This window comes from Lotus japonicus, chromosome 3 (genome assembly GCF_012489685.1).
Source record: "Lotus japonicus ecotype B-129 chromosome 3, LjGifu_v1.2".
Classification (NCBI taxonomy): domain Eukaryota; kingdom Viridiplantae; phylum Streptophyta; class Magnoliopsida; order Fabales; family Fabaceae; genus Lotus; species Lotus japonicus.
The window spans coordinates 50,307,161-50,330,954 of NC_080043.1; the positions used below are offsets into that span (position 1 = coordinate 50,307,161).

At 37.8% G+C, this 23,794-nt stretch overlaps 1 protein-coding gene across 1 annotated transcript; it reads right to left on the bottom strand.

Annotated features, from left to right (window-relative positions):
• Window positions 1-769: 769 nt before the first annotated feature.
• On the bottom strand, window positions 770-12,787 carry LOC130743232 (choline transporter protein 1-like). Its single transcript, XM_057595378.1, has 10 exons — window positions 12,457-12,787; window positions 11,560-11,912; window positions 11,143-11,288; window positions 10,382-10,565; window positions 8,443-8,516; window positions 8,229-8,342; window positions 5,468-5,824; window positions 5,054-5,314; window positions 4,045-4,272; window positions 770-1,530 (listed from the first exon to the last, which is right to left on the bottom strand). The coding sequence occupies exons 1-10, from the start codon at window positions 12,639-12,641 to the stop codon at window positions 1,342-1,344; spliced, it is 2,091 nt and encodes a 696-aa protein (XP_057451361.1). The 5' UTR covers window positions 12,642-12,787; the 3' UTR covers window positions 770-1,341.
• Window positions 12,788-23,794: the final 11,007 nt, after the last annotated feature.

Genomic DNA, 23,794 nt, shown 5'->3' on the forward strand with positions numbered 1-23,794 from the left:
ATTGGACCAAATTTCTAATCAGAAAGAGCAACACAAATGAAATCAAAAAGTGGTAAAGAATAAGGCAGTAAATGGGATTAGAACAATGCGACATAGATCCTCACCGAACGACACCACAATCACAAGAACAGGCATCCAAATCAGCAAATCAAAAGGAGAAAAAAAAAGGAATTTAGGGGAAAACAACGAATTACACAGTCCGATAAGCAACATGAACCCTAAGAAAATTCGAGATGCAGAACACAAACCCTAATAGAAGAGTCTTCTACTCTTCTTCCTTTTGTTTAATTGAATTGAATGCCAGGATGCTTATTGAGGTTGGTGGTTGGTTTGAGTCTTTGCTAGTGTGTTAGCTTAGTGGAGTCTGTGTTGTGTTCTGATGGAGGAGAAGGAAGGAAAACAGGATATGAAATTGATGATGATGAAGGAGATGATATAAACAAAATTTTCTTGCAATATATATCAATTATGTATGTAGCTCAACTGGTTTAGTTTGTGTTTTGCTACTTATAAGTCCTGCGGACGGGTACTCGCTACACTTTTCAGTATCATTGAGGGTACAAATATGGACAAAAATAGATGAGGTTGTCTTTTGCACAAACATAAAACATTGGGGGCAAGAAATGTTTTTAAGCCAAAGTGGTATTAGGGAATGCAATCTCTCGAATTTTCTTTTATTGCCATCTTACTTACCACATCTGCTTCTTGAAATTTATGACAAAACTTTCCACTCATTATATATAGATAAATTCACAATATGCAATCTTGATACAGATCATATGATTAAATAAGATCAACTACGGAATCTGTTCTGTTCTATTTGTGCACATAACATAATATCCTAGCATAACCATCGGTAAATAAAACTACCTAAAATGCTAACCACCAAGGGGAACTTTTGTCCAACATTATATACTCCCTCCGGTTCTATTTATAAGCAACAAAAAAAAAATTCACATAGTTTAAGAAATGTAGTTAAACTAGATAAAATGCATTAAATTTATCTTAAATTAAAATGAACTTCCAAAATTACCCTTTGTTATTAGTGTTGGAAAGTGGAAAAGAGAGAGAATAATTAATGAGACACATTTTACAAGTTAGAATTAATAAGGGCATCATTGGAAAAAATTAATTAATATAGCTCAAACTTTCATTTGGTTCTTCTAAAAAGGACCAAGTTTTTTCTTCTCTTTCATGCTTATAAATAGGACCGGAGGGAGTATATATATACAAGGGTAACAACAGAACTCAGGTGTCAAAAATAAGCTCCTAAACAAAATTCTAAATCCTTAAGCTCCGTTGAAAGTCACCACTGAGAAAATAATGCACTGAAATATTTCATCAGGCTCCTTGTGTCAGTCTTTGCATCTCATTTTGGTCACTGAGAGTTGCAATGAGAAGGGGAGGAGCATACTGTGGTGTCCCATGCTCTTCCGAATCCTGGCAGTATGAGAGAATGATGGTGTCAATTGACATCTCTACAACTGCAAAGAAAAGAGTTGCAACAATATATCCAAGAGCCCAGCAAACCTGCATGCATTACACAATATCCAATGTTAGGTTCTGCCACTTGTTTAGAGCAAATTAATATTTTTTGTAACTATTTTCCATCTCTTTGTAATCCTTTTTGCTAGCACGTTATATGTTATTGTAATGTTGAATGCATTTATATGTTTGGAAAATCTTCTAAAATTGATTCTAAAGCCAAACTCAATTATTGGAAAGAAGCTTCTGTCAGGGTGTCAGAACTGATTAAGCTTATCCAAACATACTAAGTTAAAATTCTAGTCAGCCATGCAGATTGCAGAACCCTTTAAGGGGAAAGAAAACCCTATTGAGTTCATATAAATAGAACAACATTTTCACCAACTATTTATCTAGATGGGAGACTGCACCTTTTATCAATGGCAAATTGAATTACCATCATGTTATGCTTTGGTTAACGGTAACTATGATTGTTAGAATATAATATTAGAATAGATGTAATTATTTATTATGATGTAATTACGGATGTAATATTAATTGTAACTATGCTTTATTTATTATGATGTAATTACGCATGTAATCTCGCTTAGATTTATTCCCTAGTTAAATATTAGCCTAGGACCTTTGTATATAAATATTCAGTTGTTTATCAATGAAAAGCACGGAATACAATTCCTTCATCGTATCAGAAGCTAGTTCCAATCCTATGACCTAGGGCCTGTTTGATTGCAGTTCTAGTTTTCAGTTTTTAAAACAGTTTTCAGAAACAATTCTTAAAAACAGTTTTCAGAAGAAGAAAACAGTTTGAATGACATGTTTTCAAACATTTAGAAAACTGATATTTGAAAACTAAAAACTGAAACTGAAAACATCTTTTAGCTGTTTTAGTATTTTAGTTTTAAAAACTGAAAATGAGAACTCTTTTCAAAAACTGTTTTTGAAAACAGGTCTCACCAAACAGGTTTTCAGTTTTTAAAAACTGAAAACTATTTTGAAAACAGCAAACAAACAGGCCAGTCTTTCTTTTTTACGTTTTTTTGTTGTTTATTCCTTTGCCACGACCGCCGCACCTTCTTCGGAACGTGCTGCCGCCGCCGCTGCTCTCACGTGCGATCCTCGCCGTTACTGAGCCCCCGCCGCCGCACTCTACTATTCGAGTGTCACCGTCGCTCTCACGTGCGATGGTTGCCGTGATTGAGCCGCTCCCACGTGCGATCTTTGCCGTGATTGAGCCGCTGCCTCTGCCCTCTGCTCGTACACCTCCGCCGCCTTATTTTTCAGTTTGCTTCAAATATAAAAAAAATCCTTCTCTTTCCATACCTACCGCCGCTGCCTCTTTCTCCTTCCGGACCGACCAGCTGCCGCCGCCCACTACAGTTGTAGTGCTGCCACCGTCGCTCGCCACCAACCGCCGCGCCTTCTAACAACGTCGTCGCTCCTTACACGTGCGTCCACCGTCGTGTCTTGCCCAGATCCGCGAGCATATGCGCGCCCCATGGCCTCTCTTTCTCTCTCCGCGCTGCACACCACTGTGCCCGCGTCCCTTGCATCCGCCAGGCAGCCTCCTACCCCGCCAGCCCACCCCGACACCCCTGCTACGTCACCCACGTGAAGTTCGTCTTTCGTCTTCAACAGCCCGCGCCCAACCCGCTCCAAATTCGGGTCCTAGCTAAACGGGCTTCTTTTCATAAAACCGAATCTCCCCGGTTCAACCCGGACTTGTTCACCCAAACTGGTTGAACCGCCCCAGCTCCCTAAAACATAAAAAAAATTTCCTTTAATTTTAATTTTTTCCCTGATCCATCTTATGGCAGATCACATTCCGATCCCGGCTCTTCGACGCCAAAGGTGATTCCCTACGCCGACAGCGGTTACTCCTCTTCGGGTCACCCAGAGTTTCCTTCGGCCACTCTCGAGATTGATGGCTATGTTCTTTTCACGAAAGGCCTCTCCCGGGTTCTTTTTGATGATTTTCGTTCCAGTCTCAGCATCGGTGACTCTCCAGCTTCGACTGCGGGGGTGTGTTAGAATATAATATTAGAATCTTTATTCTTTATTTATTATCATGTAATTACGCATGTAATCTCGCTTAGATTTATTCCCTAGTTAAATATTAGCCTAGGACCTTTGTATATAAATACTCAGTTGTTTATCAATGAAAAGCACATTATACAATTCCTTCAGTGATAATGACAGAACTCAGGGACTTATGTGTAATAAGCCAGATAATATACAGCTGGCGGTTAGAGTTTGTTAGAGCTGTTAGTTCTGTTAGAACAGTTAGGCTATAAATAGCTATAGCTTCTAGAGGAAGTTATCTTTTGGGAAATTAGAGTTTGGACTGGTTGTGGAGCCAGAGATTGATTCATTGGGAATCAATTGTAAACCGTAGTTCTTGTGTTCTTCCCCAATTCAATAATACTACATTCTCTCTAGCTTAAAATCTCTTTGATTCTGGGTTAGGCATTCCATTTCTGTTATTTTCTTTGTGTCAATCACTACCAGTTTTATCAAATTGATCTTCAAACCCTACTCTTAGTTAAATAATAGAAAACATACCACCACAGGAAAGAGCGGAGATGAGATCTTGTTATGTGCAGATTTGTACTTGTGAGTGTCCAACATGAGGAAAGCAAAAACAGCACTTGAGAGGCTGACACATAGTTTTCCAAGAAATAAAACAACATCTCCAATCACATTGACGCGCCCAATTCGTAGGATGTTATTCATGATCAGTTCTGTTGCAATAGAAGAAGCTCGAAAGAAACTTTTACCGGTTATAGCAATCTGCAGGTGTGAAGCAGATATTAGAGAGAAGTTAAAGCACAAATTGAAAAAACAAGTAACAAAATTCTAAACCGAAATGATGTACAGAATAAAAATATAAATAAAACTATGCAAAAGAAATATACCAAGTGAAATGTAGAATCACATTAAAATTAAGTAACAAAATCGTAATACAATACGTCTCCCATGAAAGCCAATTCATTTTTCTAATGAAGGGGGATTTGACTCAACATTTTTAATGCAACAACCCACGAGTATAAACAGATGATAAAGGTTAATACTTAGTACATAATTTTTTTTTACTAAGCCTCAACTTTATTTATCATCTCTCTTCTATTATGGCCCAGAACTATTCTCACATTTCTCTATACAACTTGTTGTAGAATACACCTCTGGGAACTGGATAGCAACTAGCCAGGATTTCCTCTGGTGTTGAAGTGCACAAAAAGAAAGTACTAGAAGTCTCTTGGAAAAGGAGAGAGAAAGCTAAGTTGAGGGTAACCATGCAACTCTATATACTATTTAACATGTCAACATTTAAAGAAAAAACGCTTTGCCCTTTATTTTGAAGTGTTCTACAGAAAACACACCAAAGATACATCATGTGCAATTCAGCCTCTCCCAAACTTGCTGATTACAAAACAAGAATAATATAGAAATGGGCTTGTCATTGGTCCTTATATATTCTTATTTGTTAAAGAATAATTGCACCAAAATAATAAGCACATATCTATCAAAATGATGCATGCATAAATGTTTTATGGAAAATTATTAAATATACCATGATGTAAGCATTCCGGTTCACTGATTTGAGGGTCCACTCAATACACCTTAGAAAAAATTGAGAAGATTGATGTGCGGCCTTGCCAATCCAGCTATCAGGCACGTGACCGGAGACCTTCAGTTTGCGGCGAATAGATTCAAGCAGGAAGCGAATTGACTCTACAAATGATACAGTAAGAGAGGCAAGAGCCACAGAACCAAGACTGTAACACATAAGCCTCTTCATGGCGGAAAACACTGAAAGAAAAGGAATTTCTGGCTGCAGTGGGAAAGATAAATCACATTTAATAACTTATGTAACGGATAATTTGTAATCTCAAAGATAAAGTGTCTGATTAAATGATAGTCACATTCTTTGAATATCCTTTGAATTGCATAATTCAATTCATTTATGATCAAGGCTTTGACTTACAGATGATTCACCACGGGCCCAATAATAAGAGGCAACAGATCCGGAAATCACAGTTGATGAGCATGCTATGAAAAATTGTGTAGCCCAGTAACACCCAAATAGGTGAAAAAGGATGGCAACTCCAATATGTGGTGTGTAATGAATGCTATATCCACAACAATGATCACAGATCACCCTTTTCTCCATGAGGTCATATGCGCAGCAGTTAGAGTTGCAGTTATTGTAAACAACCTTACCAGAGCTAAACAAATGGAGCGCAGCAGAAATCCAGAACATGTAGAACACCGCAAGGATACCATAAGGAATGATTGGAAAAATAATAAGTGCTTGAACTTCTCCTATTACTTTTGCAGCAACCTATGAGCAATATTTGCATTAAAATCAATTAAATCAATTGACTATCATAATGGAAATAATGTAGTATCATCATCACACAGTTACTAACTTACTAATAATTCTACCATTTCCACGTTTTACCACATTACATGTCTCTGGGCTAGGTATTGTTTTTCTGAAAGAGAAGTTATGTTGACTTTATGACATACAAAAACCAATGTATTAGATGGGAGCACAGATCAGAGAAGTTATGAAAGAAACGTTTCATAATGAAAATGAGATGGTTTACAACAAATGGGTTTGTCAGAAAGGAGGAAAAAAGGAAAAAACATTCATTAATGTAATAGTTAAACAAGAAAATGGCTGGTCAAACCTGTACCATCAAAGTTCAATTAAGCAGCTGCTAGATGCAGAATAAACAAGATTGGCTTTAGCTCTAAAATATTATTGCCCAGGACAGGGGTATACATGTACTCGAATCAGGGTTGCCGATGGCGGATAGTGTAGCGTAGGGGCAAGCCCAAACAACGCTATTTTAAGCGCCATAGCGGCAAATAGCAGACAATAGCGGGGAATAGTGGAGTAATGGTGAACCCCAGGGCGCTACGCTATAGCGCTATTGCGCAGCTATAGCGCGCTATTAACATGCCTGACTCGAATTACTTAATCATGGTCCTAGTAAGTACTCAGCACCATTGGTGTAGGCACACTTATGAATTAAGCTGATTTTATTCAGCTGCAAACATATTATAGTCTTTGTCAAATAACCACTTATCCCAAAAGCTTAAGCTTTTGGGTAAGGGTCACTTTAATGGTTTTATATTATATTCTAACACGCCCCCTCACGCAAGAGCCCTTTGGGCTTGAAGCGTGGATAAATGCACAGGCCCACCTACCATGTGCTTAATTAAATTCCACTTTTTAATTAGAAAGTGAGGGGAGCAAGGATCGAACTCTAGACCTCTCGGTCATAGAGGCTCTGATACCAAGTTGAAATATTTGGTAATATTATTGATATGAAAAACTGTACAGGGATTCCTCTTCTTATAGAGGGAATTACATAATGTGATTGATCAAAGTCAAAGAAGGAAATCCTTGACTAAAGAGAGAATTAGGGAGAATGAATGAAAATAAGAAACTACCTAAAATAAACTAAGTACAAACAGGAAACAACATAATTATATACAAACAAAAATATAACTGCTAATTAAGAGCATTAAATGCTCTATTTCACAGTCTGTTGACACTCCCCCTCAAGCTGGCCTAAAGATATCCTCCATAGACAGCTTGCTAGTTATGTTGTCAAAGGATTTCTTGGGTAATCCTTTGGTTAGGATTTCTTGGGTAACCAGGCTCTGATACCATGTCAAATAACCACTTATCCCAAAAGCTTAAGCTGTTGGGTAAGGACTACTTTAATGGTTTTATATTATATTCTAACACGTCCCCTCATGCAAGAGCCCTTTGGGCTTGAAGCGTGGATAAATGCACAAGCCCACCTACCATGTGCTTAATTAAATTCCACTTTTTAATTAGAAAGTGAGGGGAGCAAGGATCGAACTCTAGACCACTCGGTCATAGAGGCTCTGATACCATGTCAAATAACCACTTATCCCAAAAGCTTAAGCTTTTGGGTAAGGGTCACTTTAATGGTTTTATATTATATTCTAACAGTCTTGAATCTTGACCCTTGACAGTTGACACTGGTTTTGTATTTTCTCTTAATTACTTCAACCACAAAGACTAATAGAAAAGGAGTATGTTTCTTAATTACTCCAAATGTTTCTGGTACATTCAAATTAATGTTGCTCACCATCTAATAGTTTTCCTCTTCATTTCATCAAAATTACATATTTGTTTAATGTCTTTGTGCTTGCCTATGCGGCAACAAAAATCTTCAAAATTTTAATAAGATGTTTCAAAGTTAAGTTACCTGGATCTAGATATAAACTTTCTTTTCCTCATATCATGTAATTAAAAGCTTTCACATACAGACTTGAAAGATAGCTTCTCATGTATTGAAAGATGTCATGAAACAATAATTGAAACATTATTACGCAAGACTTTATGAAATAACTTTTATTTCATAAGCCTACGCAATGTATGGATTTACATATAGGTTATTTTTGTCACCAAACCTTGAGAAAGGGAGGCAGATTGAAAGAGTGCTGAAGTGCCCTTACTGAAGGGGAGGTTAATTTACGCTAATTTGTTTACATTCACCAACTTTGTGACAAGAGTTCATCTAAGGCAACATTGCATAGCAAATGACATTCATATATTACTTAGAGAACCCTGATTTGAAATTCAACCTCAGACATATTTTTGAGGTAAAAAATACACATAATTGGTATCAAATATATAACATGAACAAAAAAAAAACTTTATCATAGTTCATAAATGAATATGATCAGTTTATGCTTGCCTTGAGAACAGAAGTTGCCAGAAGAATGCGTCGAACAATAGCTATTGACGTAAGAATGGCAACAACCATGATAAAGGTCATAAGCACAGTGACAACATGTAGATGAGTCAGCGCCTGAAAATGAAATATGTTTGTAAGATTTACAAGTAAAATCATCAATGCAGAGAGAGGTCAAAGACTAAACATACAATGACTGAGTCAGAGTGATACTTACCCTACCATATACATGAATGTACGGGTCATGCTCACCAATTATGGGTGAAATAGCATCATTTCCTATCCATCCAGCTGAAAGTCGGGAAGACAACATTAACTCAGCATTATGGTTTGATTTATCTTTGCTCTATTTAGAAAAGCATAAACCGATAAATAAAAATATTTGACAAGACAATTCAAAAGTTATATAAGCAAGTGTTTTCCACAAGAATCACCAAGTACATATTTATCAACTCGCTTCAATTCAAAAAATACTATATGTATCAACTTATAAACATTAAAACATCCAATATTCATTATTGCATGAGCCATATACCACAAGAAAATGAAGATTCCAAAATATCAACTTAAATCAATAACAACCAAGACTTCTTCTACTAGGTGGGGTTTGGACATTGGTTACCGGGATAGCATGACGCTAAAATTCCTTGTTGTGTGCTAAAATTAAAGATAAACCATTTACCCCAAAATCTCTCTCAATTTTTTTATTTATAGTATTCCTTAATCTTCCTCTGCCTTAAACTATTTCACCATCCTCCATCTCCTCCATCTAGTCAACTCTCTTTACAGGTGCTTTTGCGAGTTTTCTGCACTCATACCCAAACCACCTAAAATGAGACTCTACTATTTCTACAACAAGAGCTACCCCAATTTATTCTACAATTTAATAGCTTCAGTGTGTTGAATAAGTACCCACTGGTCAATAAGTTATTCCTTTATCTTAGGAGAAAGTTGGTATGTTGCTAGGGTCTTGGAAACTTCCTAGTTTTCAGTTTATATCAAGTCATATAAATGTAAATATTGCTGATGAGTAGAAGAGAATTCCCTTGATCTTTCTTCTATCAAAATTTACAATATTCGTCGCTCAATATTGCTCTTTTTTTCTTTTTGATGAAACAATATTGCTCCTTTGTTTTCAATTGTTCTGCACTAAACTAAAATCCCTGCAACATCATTCCTATCAGCTTTAGGGGTACGTTTCTATCATATATCTGGTAGAACCCTGATATTATTGACAATAGAAATGTAGAAGATTGCTGAGATATTTGAGAGTCTCAGCCACTCTCCCTAAGTCCCAACCCAAATGATCCCTAAAAGATGACTAATCCTCTCTAAGCCCCCTCTTATTTATAGGCTAACCATCTAAATAATCTAACAAGCTTCTAACTAACCTAACGAGATTCGGTAACCTATCAATATCAGCCCCAAAGCACTCCTCCATTTCATTCCTCCTGCTTGAATCCTATATTTGACATCTCCCTACACCTCCCCGTCACTTATATGATCGACCCAAGGTATTTAAAACATGAGAATTTTTTTTGGAAAGCCAAAACAAAAATGAGATTTATGGTATTGTATGCTCTGCAAGTTTCACCTCTGTGTTTAGGTTTGTTGTCTCTTGATATTTTTGTTTTACTTCAAACATGAAAATATATTTGCCAATAAATTCTTCAGTGCTTTCCAAATGGCCCCTGCCTCAGCCATAAGTCATATTTTTTGCTGAAAACATGTCTCCAATACTTTTTGATTGTTTCTGACCTAGAAATTCCTTTTAAACTTTTAGTCCGCTTAGTTACACAAACAGGTCTGTCGTAACTGTCTAATAATAGGTTGGTAACATGTGTCAAATTTAACATACTAGGATGTTGAAGTGCAGTTGATGCAAGGGTATAATCAGATAGGATATCACTGTTAACATAATAGGTATGTCATAGTGTTTATGTGCTTGATTGGATTATCAGATAGGATGTCAAGGGAAGTTGATGCAAGGGTATTATAAAAACTGAAATCTCAAAAATCAATAGGCCATGCAGCTGACAAGTAAGTAAATCTTATATACACAGGGTAAAGAAAGGAAATATGAATATAACAGAAAAGGAATATTATTATTGAGGTAATCTTCTGTGAAGTCATAATAGCCCAGCAGAGATCCTAACCTTTTAGGTAGTAGAACATTGTAACCGATACTATTAGAACATTAAATAAAACCACCGTTATCCAAGGCATTGCAGTAACAAAATGCCGAATCATTACCAGCCAAATAACAGACAGAAACAGAGGTAAAATCCCTCCGCAAACAATCAGCACAGGCCATGCCTTTCCTATGTCTGCCATGTATCTCTGCAAATGAAAATAATTTTGAAACTTGAAGTTTCTGTAGCAGGAAATACACAATGCTTAAAGGCAGGATAATTGAAACAGTGCAAAGCAATGTTTCAAACAAGTGCACTAGTAAGAGTGAAAATGTTATGAAGGGTATAGCAAAGCTATGTGAAAATAGGTAGGCATCAAGATTCAAAACATAATGCATATCGACAAGCATCTATAATCTATTAACTTTTACTCATTACCTCACATTTATTGGATTTTCAACAAACACTCTAAGATATCAACCAATTGAATGTTAAACTCTATAAGTAGCTAGCCCTCGAAGTACCATTCTTCCTTGGAACATTTTTAGGGGTTTATAAAAGGTTTGATAAACTCAAGGAGATGAAAACTTTAATAAGTACGCATATTTAAGGTACTTGTTTGCCCCACAAATTTCCTTTAATAGCTTATTTCTAGTATTACTAGTTAAAACTAACACGCCGATGAAACAATACAAAATGTAGAATGCTGGGGTTAAGGCCCTTTCCCAGATAATATCAGTAATAACATCAATAAAAAATAAAAGTCGAAACTTGAAAACGTTAACCTTTAAGACAGCTGACCAAGAATTGATATGCTTGTGAATGGACTTATCAATGACAATGTCTTCATTTATGTTGACTCCACCCAGCTTCTGCCAATGTGTTAAAGACGAATTTGATGCTCGAGCAATGAACTGACAACTCCAGTAAACTAGACAAAAAGTATTATTTAGAAATTAGGTACTTTAAAAACATAATATATATAGGAAACTGACAGTTCCCCAACAACCACTCTTCTCCCTCACTCCCTGCCTGCCTTAAAAAAACCACGAGAGAGAGAGAGCATAAAAAGAATGCCTTAGAAGGTGCACAAGTTGCAACAAGTGTAAAAAATGCATTCCACAGCACACATGACAACTATTGGCAAACATACAGCAAAATCTGGCTTTTACAAATGCATTAGAATGGAAAAGTTCTCTTACCATTTATACTAGGAAATATGACAGGATAACAAGGGCCCTGAAGTTGAAGAGAGGAGTTTTTCATTTCTGGCGTAAGGAACTCATAATAATCATAGTTCATATCAATCCAGTCATTCATTGAAACACGAATATCTCCTTCCGGATAATCACACACCCAACTTAGTGAATCATCAGGAGGATTAGGGCAGTCCAACAAGCATATACTGCGGGCATTGGCTAGTTTGAACTCACTATCCTTCAAACCACTTTGATAAACCTGATAAGGGTTTAGCCAGTATTTGAGCTCCAGTTCGTGAAGGCCTTCGTGCTTGTCCCCACACACATTTCCTTTGTAATCTAGCCCAAAAGTAAGCCTAGTAATTCATAGTATAGTATCAGTTATCACACATTACACAACCATAACAACAAAAGTGAGAATAAAATTAAGGGCTTAAAGTTACTATACAATCAATTTCCACTTCTTACTTTCAGAGTTCCAGTTCCACAGCAACCAGATTAGTGTACACTAGCAAAAGATCCAATGAACATTGGTATGTGTAATGTGTCTATAGGATGGATAAATCCAATGATATGATTCAAATCTTTTCTTTTAATGAGAATTTCGTGTTATTTGAAGCATAAAAACACCCATTTGCTAAGCTTTGTCATAGATTTATTGAATAATCATACTAATTAAAGACCAACAAAACAAAAAAGGAAAAAATGAAAAGCATAAATTCTTCAAAGCTAAACAACCAAGGCAAAATTTCCTTTTGAAAAAAGCACAATGAAAGAAGCCCAATGCGAAATAGCATCACAGGCCTTGTGTTCAGCCTTAAAAACAACAACTTGCGCATCACAGAAAACTCATGAACAAAATGCATAATCAGATAAAGTTGGAAACTTTGAAACTCTCACATTAATGGGTTTCCTTTGTTAAAAGCAAAGCTGGAGTTGACAATCATGGAAATCCAGAACGCTATAAAGATGACAAGAACAAGTATGTCTCTACATTTCCTGCTGTGCCTTATGATTCCACCCAAATGGGTAGTTCCATCACTTGATGGATACCTCCCAACAACTGCACCCAAAGGACCCCTCATTGACAAAGTTACAACCTTAGCTCAGTTCAACATTTCAGAGACTCAAGTTGCAGAAAAGATGCAGACATCAGAAAAGATGGTGTAGGAGTGAAGTAGAAGGTGGGACTCGGAAGGAGAATGTGAAAGGTTCTGTAGTGAGGAATAGCTTTTTCTTTTAGATTTGGAAATTTTAATTTTAATAATTAGTCATTAGAAATTTTGTCATGAAGAAATAATTAATAAATGGCTTAATTCCAGTTTAGGTCCCTGATGTTTCATAAATGTGCGGTTCGCACCCCTTATGTTTAAAACGTGCGGTCAAGGTCCCTCATCTATCTAAAACGTGAAAACGATGCCCTTCCGTTAACTTCCGCTAGGTTCCGTCTTGACCAAACGGAAATGCTGACGTGTCACTTATTTAATTCATAAAATATAGACTACTAATTGGTGACGGAAATAATTCGTCACAAAACCCTTCAGCCAACAACACCTCACGTGTTTTTCTCCTCTCCCTCACAACATCATCTTCTTCATTTTTTTTTTACCCTTTCCTCTGCCACCCAACACACCATGGCAGCACCCTTCTCCTCTATTCATCACCCTCATCATACTACTTATCCTTCCTTCCTTGGTTGAACCATCATCTCCACGCACGCAACAACCACCGTTGGCCACAACCATGAAGCTCTGCCACTGCAAATGGTCCAACGACCACCACCGGAGCCGCGACCACCGCCTGTCAGTCGCGTGCTCCTCCCCCTGCCCCAACAAACACCGGCGCTCCAACACCACCTCCCGATTCGAAGAAAATCGACACAAAACAGAGTAGATGAAACCCTTGCCGCCGCTACCTTCTCGTCCCGATTTCGACGTCGTCCGACCTCCTATGGAAAAATCAACCCCATGGTTAGACTCCCCTTGAAGCTAGCTTCAAAACCCCTCAACCAATTTGATGATCGGCCGCCGTCACTCCGGCGACCGCCGCCGACGCCGCCACATCGTCACTCCGGCGAACTCGTTCGCAATGAACTCGCCTCCAATGACCCCCTTTCTTCCCAGGTCTCTCTAGTTACTTTTCAGATGCAAAATCTCCCCTTTTTGATTTGTATGAACTGGTGTTGTTGATTTACTTTGATCTTACCCATCCGCGTCAATCAATGAATTCATACAAAATAGTCTTAAAAATTTGTGCTTTTTGTGAATTGTAATACTCTGGAGTGAAGCTCCGTCAATAGTGATACAATTATATGATTCCAAGGTACTAGATTATCCTATGTCAGGTGTTTGATTTGGCCAAGTGGGAAATCATGTGATCCAAAGTTTGTCACTTGTGTTCTGGGATTTCAAATCCATCTATTTGTTAGAGCGTAGTAATATCTAGATTCTTATTGTTGATATAGTTAAAACACTAATTGAAAATTCATACTTCAACTTGTTGACTTTTCTCTGAATGGATCTGAGTTGTTAAAGCCATTTTTAATTGTTGAAGGACTGATTTTACGGCATGTTTGTTGACTTTTATAATTGGTTGTTAATTTTTTTCTTGATAATCTGTTCCGGATGTAACTGAACTTAAGATTTGTTGATTGTCAGCTCATTAAACAATTTAATTATTGATGATAATGTAATCTGCCATTTGACAAAGGAACATGCATAATTGCAGAAGGGAAACTTTAAGATCCTGAGCCTCCTACTATGGTGGGGTGAGGGTTTCTGGGTTTTTGAGTTTGTTGCAGCCAGATCTGAGAAAGAGAGAGGTGGGGATGAGGGTTGCGGTGGGGTTGGGGTTAGTGGGATTTTATTTTTGATTCCACGCTTGTGTTTATGTATTATGTTGAAGGAGGTTGTATTTTTGAATCTAGTTGGAAGATGCATGTGTTTGTGACGGATTATTTCCGTCACTAATTTGCTTTTTTCAGAATTAATGCATTGTCAGCGAGTTCCGTTTAGTCAACTGACGGAACTTAACGGAAGGGCCTCAATAGATCGTTCTGAAATCATGAGGGATGTTGACCGCACATTTTAAACACAGGGGAAAACTGGAATTAAGCCTTAATAAATAAAGCTTACATTCCATTCCATCTTCAAAGTTAAGACATACATATTCTCTTCTCTAGTACTCTTGAGTAGGTTTAACAAAAAGTAAAATAAAAAAACAGGATTCCTTTATCTTTTTTGGCACACATTTCACGGAACACAACTGAACGAGGGGAGTTATGTCGGCTCTTGAGAGAGTACATAATTATAAGGTAATTGTTATTCTCACCCTCTCATCTACCTTCACCCCTTAAAATGTCGAAAAAACAAAAATGTCATTAATGGAAAAGCGGAACTACTAAAATGTCATAAGTGAAAAAAAAGTATAATTATTCTCCGCCCATATCCTCACATCCTCTCTCCTCTTTCTTCCCTCACCAAACACCATCCATCTTCATCCCATTTTCATCATATTTTCATACTCATCTCCAAACACAATCTGCATCTTCTCCTCTCTCATTTTTTTGTTGTCGCCCATTCCCATTTAGAGTGCGTAGTTAATACACTTTAAAGTGCGAATGCGATGCACTTTCAGATGATTTTTAAAAATTATGAGACCACTATAGTAAATCAAGATAATTTGGAGATTTATGGTGGAATAAAAAAAATTCAAAATTCAAAATAAAATACTAGATGAAGGATTTGGCTAAATTCCACAAACCTTATGACCAAAGATGATAAGGGACCAATTACTTTATTTTTTCTCTTCAACTTTGTAGTTCACCTCGTCTTGATCCGAGACTGCAAAAAAATCAGTTTTTCACATTCTATTTCTAATTGTAAATTGTTGAGGAGCTTTATGAGACTCTATTTCTAACACTTTTTTTATTTAGTTAAAATCTACATATATTCCATTAAATTAGAAATGAGACTCATCACCAACCCTCCTCCTTCTCAGTCATGGAGTCGGGTCCTCGTCGGAGTACTCAATAGTAGTCATTTCGCTCCGACTAGCTCCCGAATGGCGAACCAACGATATTGCCACTTAAAGGTTGGGCACCTCGAGACGGTGCTAACACAGGCCTCGTGTTTTACCATTTCTGCTCAGGTGTCGCTTATCACCTTGGCCATAGTCAAGATGGTTCTAACCCTCCGGGTTTAACCATTTCTTCTTGTTATGCCGGACATAAACAAGAACGATGCCTGGCTGACCGTGACTTCCTGTTAGGCCAAGTATAGATAGAAACGATACAACTCTGCCTGGTTGGCCGTCACTTCTTGCTATACCGAAGTACTCTGCCTGACGCTTCATCACATGTATGCATGAATGCAACATGGTTAGCCAAACAATGATTCGTCCTCACACGGATATGTGTCTAGCTAATGTTCATTGTCTCTAGCGTTTCCCTAAGGTAAACGTCGGTCCACTAACTAAATGTTTCAACAAGCAAGTAGTGCCATCTGCACTTAGTGCCTTCACTAGTCACAACGCAAAGATATTCAGGAACGATACAACTCTGCATGGCTGACCATCACTGTTAAGTTCAAATGCATCATATCGTTTTAAAATCTAATTTTGGTAAGTAAAAATTTTGGTATACATAGAAGAACTTCGTTGAAATCTAAGTGTAAGACCCGTAATTAGAAAAGGTAAATAAACTCGGTTAATTTCTCGGTTTAGTGCTTTGATGCGTGTTTATGTGATCTTTGGGTTTGTGGCTTTGTGTGATGAATTTCATCTAATGGAAATAATATATTATCGAAGTTATTTTTCCAAGTATTCTATTCTTCGTTCATCGGAGGATTCGGCTACACTACGGAAAACGGTCGAACCGACGCGTTTTCTCCTAGAGCGCCCTTTTGTCATCGAATTACTATTCGAGTGAGAAGTAAATATTTTCCTAATCATTACGATGATTTACGCGTAATTTCGAGAATTTTGACTGTAATATCAATATAGGGTAGAGAAACTCACCCGGTAATGTTTTCGGCTCGAAAACGAGTCGAGTTCGACTCGTAAACAAGCCAATCACGAAATTGGCGAGCTAATATCTGATTGTGGGGTCGCATGTTCAGATTTGGGGTGTTGGAGGGAAAGGCTAATAAGATAGGCTCATGAACCAAGACTAAAAAGGCTAGTAGCATGATGACTTTGCCAAAAGTAGTGTGCATGGGAAAACGAACCAAAACCACAAGTACAAGCCATCCTTTCACCTTGGGAGCTGTCCATCACCTTGTCATAAGGGCTTCCCATCAGATTTCTGAACCAAAGTAAAGGAAATGAGAGGAATTTAGAGAAAAGATTAGGAGAGAAGTTAGAGGGAGAGAGAGAGAGTAAACATCATCTTCATCTTTCTTCATCTTTTCTTACCAAAAAACTGAACTTGATCTTCTTCATCTCCAAACACCACCAAGAAACCATCTTTTGTTTTTCATTCCTTCACAAAAGAGTTAGCATTCAAGGTAAGCTTCATGGTGACGGTTTCTTTTTCCTAAAAGGAGTAATCTTTCCCTTCTAAGCTATTCAAAAGGTTATGTTGGTTTTGTTAATGTTGTTGAGCTTCACCTTGGCTTTATGGAAATGAAAATGGTTTTGGAAAATGTGGAGATTGATGTTAGTACATTTTGAAATTGAGCTTTGAAGAAAGTGCTTTTGTATCCATGAAAAGAGCTTTCAAACCATGTATTTAGTTTTCAAAAAGGTTAGGTCTTGATTTTGAAGAGTTGAGTTTTGGTGTTTAAGCTTTGATAATGTTGTTGTTGGGCTAATGAACTCTCTTAAAGTGTGTTTAAAGTTAAGAAAAACCTAAGTTTGAAATGAGGTTTAAAGAGTAGAAGAGATGGTAGAAGATTTTTATGAAAAGTTATTTCCACTAAAAGAACTTAAGGAAAATGAAAGAGGTTTTAAAGTGAGGGTTTTACTCCGTTAAGAGTTTTAAAGATTTGGTTTTGGGTGAGTGTTTTCAATCAGGTTGTTGATTTGAGTTTAGACTCTCTAATCTTGAAGCTTGTCATTCTTAGAATTAAGACCATGAGACCAACCGTAGACCTAAAGCCTTCTTGATGCTAGAAATGAATGAAGTTTGAAATGTTTAGAGGAACCTTGATCTGGCCGAGTAAGCTGGACAGTCTGTATTGTTTTGGGCATAACTCCATGGATATGAGTCCAAATCAGGTGAAACCAATTTTATTTGATAGCTAACTTAACATGCTTCAATATGTGAAAGTTTAATGATTTTTAGATTGCTAGTTTAATACATTTTTTAATTCTATTTCACCCCTTTTTCTGCAGCCGAGTAAGCTGGACAATCTGTATTGGTTTGGGCATAACTCCTTGGATATGAGTCCAAATCAGGTGAAACCAATTTTATTTGAAAGCTAACTTAAATTTATTTAATCTGGGAAAGTTTCATAATTTTTAGATTTCTAGTTTAATACAGTTTTCAATTTTAATTCTACTATTTTTCTGCTGTTTTATTGCCTTGAATAATATGCATGATATACATGAAGTTTATGAGTTAAGAATGCTTGATTAACACGAGAAATTGATTATGAACATGATAATTTAGGGATTTATTATATGCTTAGATGTTTGAATGACATGAATGAGAATGATGAGATGACTAAATGCCTTGATGTTTGAGAACATGAATACTTGTTGAGAACATGATTACTTGTTGAACATGATGTGGTGAACTCTTATGATATCCATGATGAATATATGCGTTGTATTATGAACATATGATGCATGATGAAGTATGCCTTGATATTTATCGAATAATATGCGACGTATGGTCGATGTGGATCGAACGAGATCGAAAGTGGAACCTAAGATGGTTGGGCTACCGTGGAAACAGATAGCTGACGACAGTTATGAGTTGGTGATCTCGACCACTCATGTAGAGGTGTGGTGGAGTCGTCGTTGAACGACAAATGACTGTAACTACGTTGTATGACTAATCATGAAGCATAAAATTGCATTGACCAAGGGTTCCGCTTGGAAATGGGTACACCGAGGTGTTGACTAATGACTGCATGGGAAGGGTCATTAGATAAGTGGCAAGTGACTGCATGGGAAGGGTCTTTGTCCCGCCTGCCTGGCATAGAGTTAGCGTTTATCCGGATCATGTTGTGCATTGAGCATCAAGTATATTGCATACGCTAACAATATAGAGACACATAGTTCCCCTTGAACGCCGTTGACGTTAGAACATTGGTTGTTGTCTTGTGACTTGTGTTTGACGATTAAATGCCCTATAAGGTGCGACGTGTGGTTGTGGGCCTTGTGGCTTTCTTGTTGAAGTGTATTTCCTTATCCTAAGTTACATCTAGAATTCCTTAGGAATGTATTAGTATGTCATTTGGTAAGAATCTTGCTAGGTGTCTATATATTTGAATATGCATGCTTCTACCTGCTTGTATGTGTGCACGTCCTAATTATGGCATTGTGGTGTAAGAAGTTGACTCTTGCACCCTTTCTCTCTTATGAATGTTCGACGACGCCACTCTAAAGGATGAGCAAGACACAGTTAGATGTAGGAGAGGAGACGTTGCCGAGAAATGGTGTGACGACGAGCTACTGATTCAGAGATTAGTTGTGTGGAGATTGTGGGGAGCTTGATGGGCATAGGAGGCTTTCATTTTATATTCTTTTTGAAGTCTATGTTGTGATTATAGTCGTTGATGTAAGGGTATTTATATTATCGGGTATTATGTATGCATTTGTTAGAGCATGATTTGGAAAGTATTAAAAGGTATTATGTTTCAAAAGAAAAAAAATATACCAGCATCCTTATGATTTTGAAAGTTCATTAGCATGATTAATTTACTTTTGGATCACTAAGTAACCCTTGAAAATCGGGGCATTACACTAAGCTTCTAAATTAATTTGAATTTCAGGATTTATTCTTTATGAATAAAGGACCTAAACGTTCAATCTATCCTAAAGATTAAGATTCAAATTTGCAAGACTGTCTGGAAGACATGTGACACAAGCTGAGCCACATTCACTTTTAATTGTCTAACGTCAGCTCATCATTCAGAAAGGTTGAAGACATATGTCAAAGCATCAACGATAAAGTCAGAATGCAACCAGGTGCTAAGGAATTCAAACGAGATCACGTGAAGATTTTCTCTTCCCTTGAAGCACGCTAACCAACGAGGAAAAGTACAACATGTCAACATCAAATTTCCCAATTGTCTCACTTCTGAAAAGTAGCCAAAGTCTACTTCCACCTACTTGCTGACAAGCCTCACCTTTTCGGCAAAAGGACACACTTGAACAATAGCATGCATTTAATGTATCTACCAACCGGAGCCATTTGAATCAACAGATGGAACTATCTCACAACGGCCAGAACAACAGTTGGATTTTGTCTTAAAACGGCTACAACAAATGCAAGCAAGTATTTAAGGCAACCATGAAGAAAGAAGAGCACAAGAGTAAAGACTAAAAGAACAAGAACCCTAAGCATTCAATCCTTCATTCTTCTAAGCATTCAAAACTCTTCAAGTTCACGGCAGAAATTCTTTTAGTGTCAAATTTGCAAGAAGAGAGAGAGAACCTAGAACCTTAATGAGTCGAATCTCTTCATTTATTTCTCTGTAAGAATCAAAACTCTTGAGTGATCCAAGTCATATCTGAACCAAAACACTTAGAGTTCCAGTGCCATAAATTCTCTACCATCACTCTTGTAAGAAGATAATCTTTGTAGAACCAAACGATCTTTGTAAAGATTGTAGGAGAAGTCCTGGACAATAATTGTAGGAGAAGTCCTGTACAATACTTGTAGGAGAAGTCCTGTAAAATACTTGTAGGAGAAGTCCTGGAGAATACTTGTATTGGAGAAGTCCTTGATACTTGCTAGTGAAAATCTTGGTGGTGGCCAAGTACTGGACGTAGCCCATCGTTCAAGGGTGCATTAGTATAAATCTGTGTGTGCTGATCGTGTGATAACTTTGCTTATATTTCCGCTGCACTAAACGTTTACGAAAAGTTTTCAAAAACATATATTCTTTTCGAAAAATTAAGAACACAATTCAGACCCCCTCTTTCTTGTGTTATTTACTTACATCCCAATCACTTCTTGCTATACCAAAGTACTCTGGCTGGCATTTCATCACATGTTTGTCTCTATAATACCTTAAGATAAACGATGGTCCTTGACCAAAAACTTGCTTCACTAGCAAAGAGTGCCTCCTAAGGATGATAGAGACGGTGGTGGATTTCCAACCATTCACTAAGGAAATTCCAAACACAATTGTTCCAGATAACTTGAAGACTTTAGTTATGGATTCATATTATGGAGATGATCCTAAGGATCATTTGTATACTTCAACACCAAAATTGTAACACCCCGATTTCGGTGGCGTCACTTTAGTAACCAAAAGTAAACTTAATGCGGAAAAACGTGAATATATTTTTTTTTCGATAATAACTAAGACAAGACTGAAATAAATAAAACCCAAGTGCGAAAAGTAATAAAACTAATATACAATATATAAACAGCCCCCGCTGTAAGTAGCAACCTCGTCACGAGTGAACCTCCAGTGACGGGTAATAGAAGAGTAGCGCCCGTAGGCAAAAGTACAAACCAAAAGAAAAGGTTAAGTGTCCGCAACACTATCCCTCAAAATGAGAATAAGCTGGCCCATCGGCCTGAAACAAGACTTCCTAAGTCCAACCAACTCTCTGTGATTCCCGTAACGAAACCACACAAAAAGCTATAGGTGGGAAACTACCCTGTCCCGAATGAAACAAATGATGTTCAGAGCTAAGACTCTACTCCTACACTAATCCCATCTCGAGGAGCTCACACTAACACTCAATCCTACATGCTAGCGTGATCGTCGTCCGAATCTGAATCCAGAACGACTAAGTCTAGGTACATCCTCCGTCCTCCGCTCGCTATCGCGATGCGCTCCTGTTCCAGCATCCTAACTCTAGTTTCCCCCGAAGGGTGAACCGTCGTGAACTAGTCCGCCAAAGACATCTGACAAAGGGCGTTTGTTCGCCAAAGCACACACAGAAGACGCGAGGGTCAACTCCAAAGAATTATGTAAATAATAGCAAGGATAGATACAGATAATAGGATAGCCACTTAGGCTTTTAGCTAGGGATAACATCCTAGGGTTGCATATCTCATGATGAATATAAACGACGATAAATCACAGTTAACATGCCTCAAATAGAATTAACAAGTATCAAACACACTCATCACTAAGTCAGTATGCATGTTGCATGAAATGATATGCAGGTTAACCCAGTTAACCACATGCATTCCGGAAAGGGATGGACATCAAACGGATCAGCCCTAACACCAGCCACGGTGGAACCATTTCGGCCCGCGTGCCTCTTACACCACACAAAGGTAGCCAGATCAGCAGTAAACCCGTAGGTCTGCCATTTCGGTCTGCTACAAGAGACGTCTACAAACGCTCTTTCACGGCATTCCGGGTCTTATGACCATTTTGGAAACCGACGAGGTCCAGAGTACGTCCTGTGTTAATACCTCATTAATGTTGCATGTATGCAAAATGATTAGTCAAACAACGTCTCCGTCCTCACTCGACACGTCGCCACGTGTTCTAGGGAAGTTAAAGTCTCTAAAAGCTTACCCTAAGGTAAAGTCGATTCTGCGACCAAAAGACACACTTCATAACGACACATAGCTGCTCCAACAGCACCACAACAAACGCTGCTCCAACAGCACAATAACAAACGCTGCTCCAACAGCACAACAACAAACGCTGCTCCAACAGCACAATAACAAACGCTGCTCCAACAGCACGACAATAAACGCTGCTCCAACAGCACAACAATAAACGCTGCTCCAACAGCACAACAACAAACGCTGCTCCAACAGCACAACAACAAACTCAACACTTGGATCCGACGACACTCCTCGTTTTTCCAAAACTATGATTTGACTTCCAATGCCTTCCTTCGAGGTTGTTATCATTACTTAAAGATTTTGAGGTTATTTAAGGTCTTATGAATTTTCTTTATAAAATAGATTCCATTTTGTCTTATCGCAAGTCTTATACATTTTCAGGATCTCCCAATCCCAAGTCGCTTCCAGAGGATGTCTCGATCCACTAAACAAAATTAAGGCCCGAACCTCGTTCGTCCTATCAAACTTTCTCAAAACTCTCAAAATAAAATCGGCATGACCTGCTCGCTATTCTCACCATTCAGAATCTCAGATTCCAGTACAGAGCATATTTAAATCATCACAATCAACAACATGTCATATATCAATAAATCGCATCATAAACACTTAGCACTTAGCATATAAAGCATGCACCACACATCCTAGATTACCCACATAGCACATAGCATGTAAGACAATCTCAAAAACATTCAGTAGATGAATCATCTACATTGTCAGCCGAAGCCTCAGAAAACATTTTCCAATCACACACAATTCCAGTGCATAAACAGTAAACAATGTCGAAACATCGACCCTAAGCATTAACTAGAGATTCAGTGAGAAGCCCTCACCTGAAAGTTCTCCAGAATGATCAACTAGTGCTTCCTCGCTCTCAAAGTGTTGGTCCTCGGGGAAATCCTCAAAAGCACCTTTACAATAAAATCACAGAATACTATCAGAATCTATCGGAAACTAAGCTATCGATACTTACTAAGGTTACTCGAAGTAATCTATACCCTAAGGTACGATAAACTAGCGCGAAAGACAAGTTTTCGGAAAAGGAAATTTTCCTCCTCCCCCCCTAATAGGGCTCGGCCACTTTGTGCAATTATGGGGCTCGATTTTTCTTCGATCAAACTTGGTTCCTATGCTTTCATAAGCCGTAACTAAGGGTATTCTGAACTCAGGAAAATTATCTGATCAAAAACTGTCGCAGGGGTATTTTGGTCATGATTTTTAACTTAGGATTTTTCAAAACTGAAATCCCAAAAATAAAATTTTGCAGGGACGTCACCAACGACGTTTATGACAACTAATCCTACTAGCACTAAGCTAAGGCGATAGTTTTCAGCCTAAAGGTTGAAGCTTTACACCAAAAACTCCAAAAATGGGTATTTTAGGCTCAAATTGATTCCGGCGGAATTCCGGCGACATAACGGAAAATCTAATCCGGCAGAAGTGATCTTGGGCATATAAGGAAGAGGTTTAGAATCAGAAATGAAAGATTCAGGATAGTTTTGCAAAAACCCATAAACTATCAGCTCA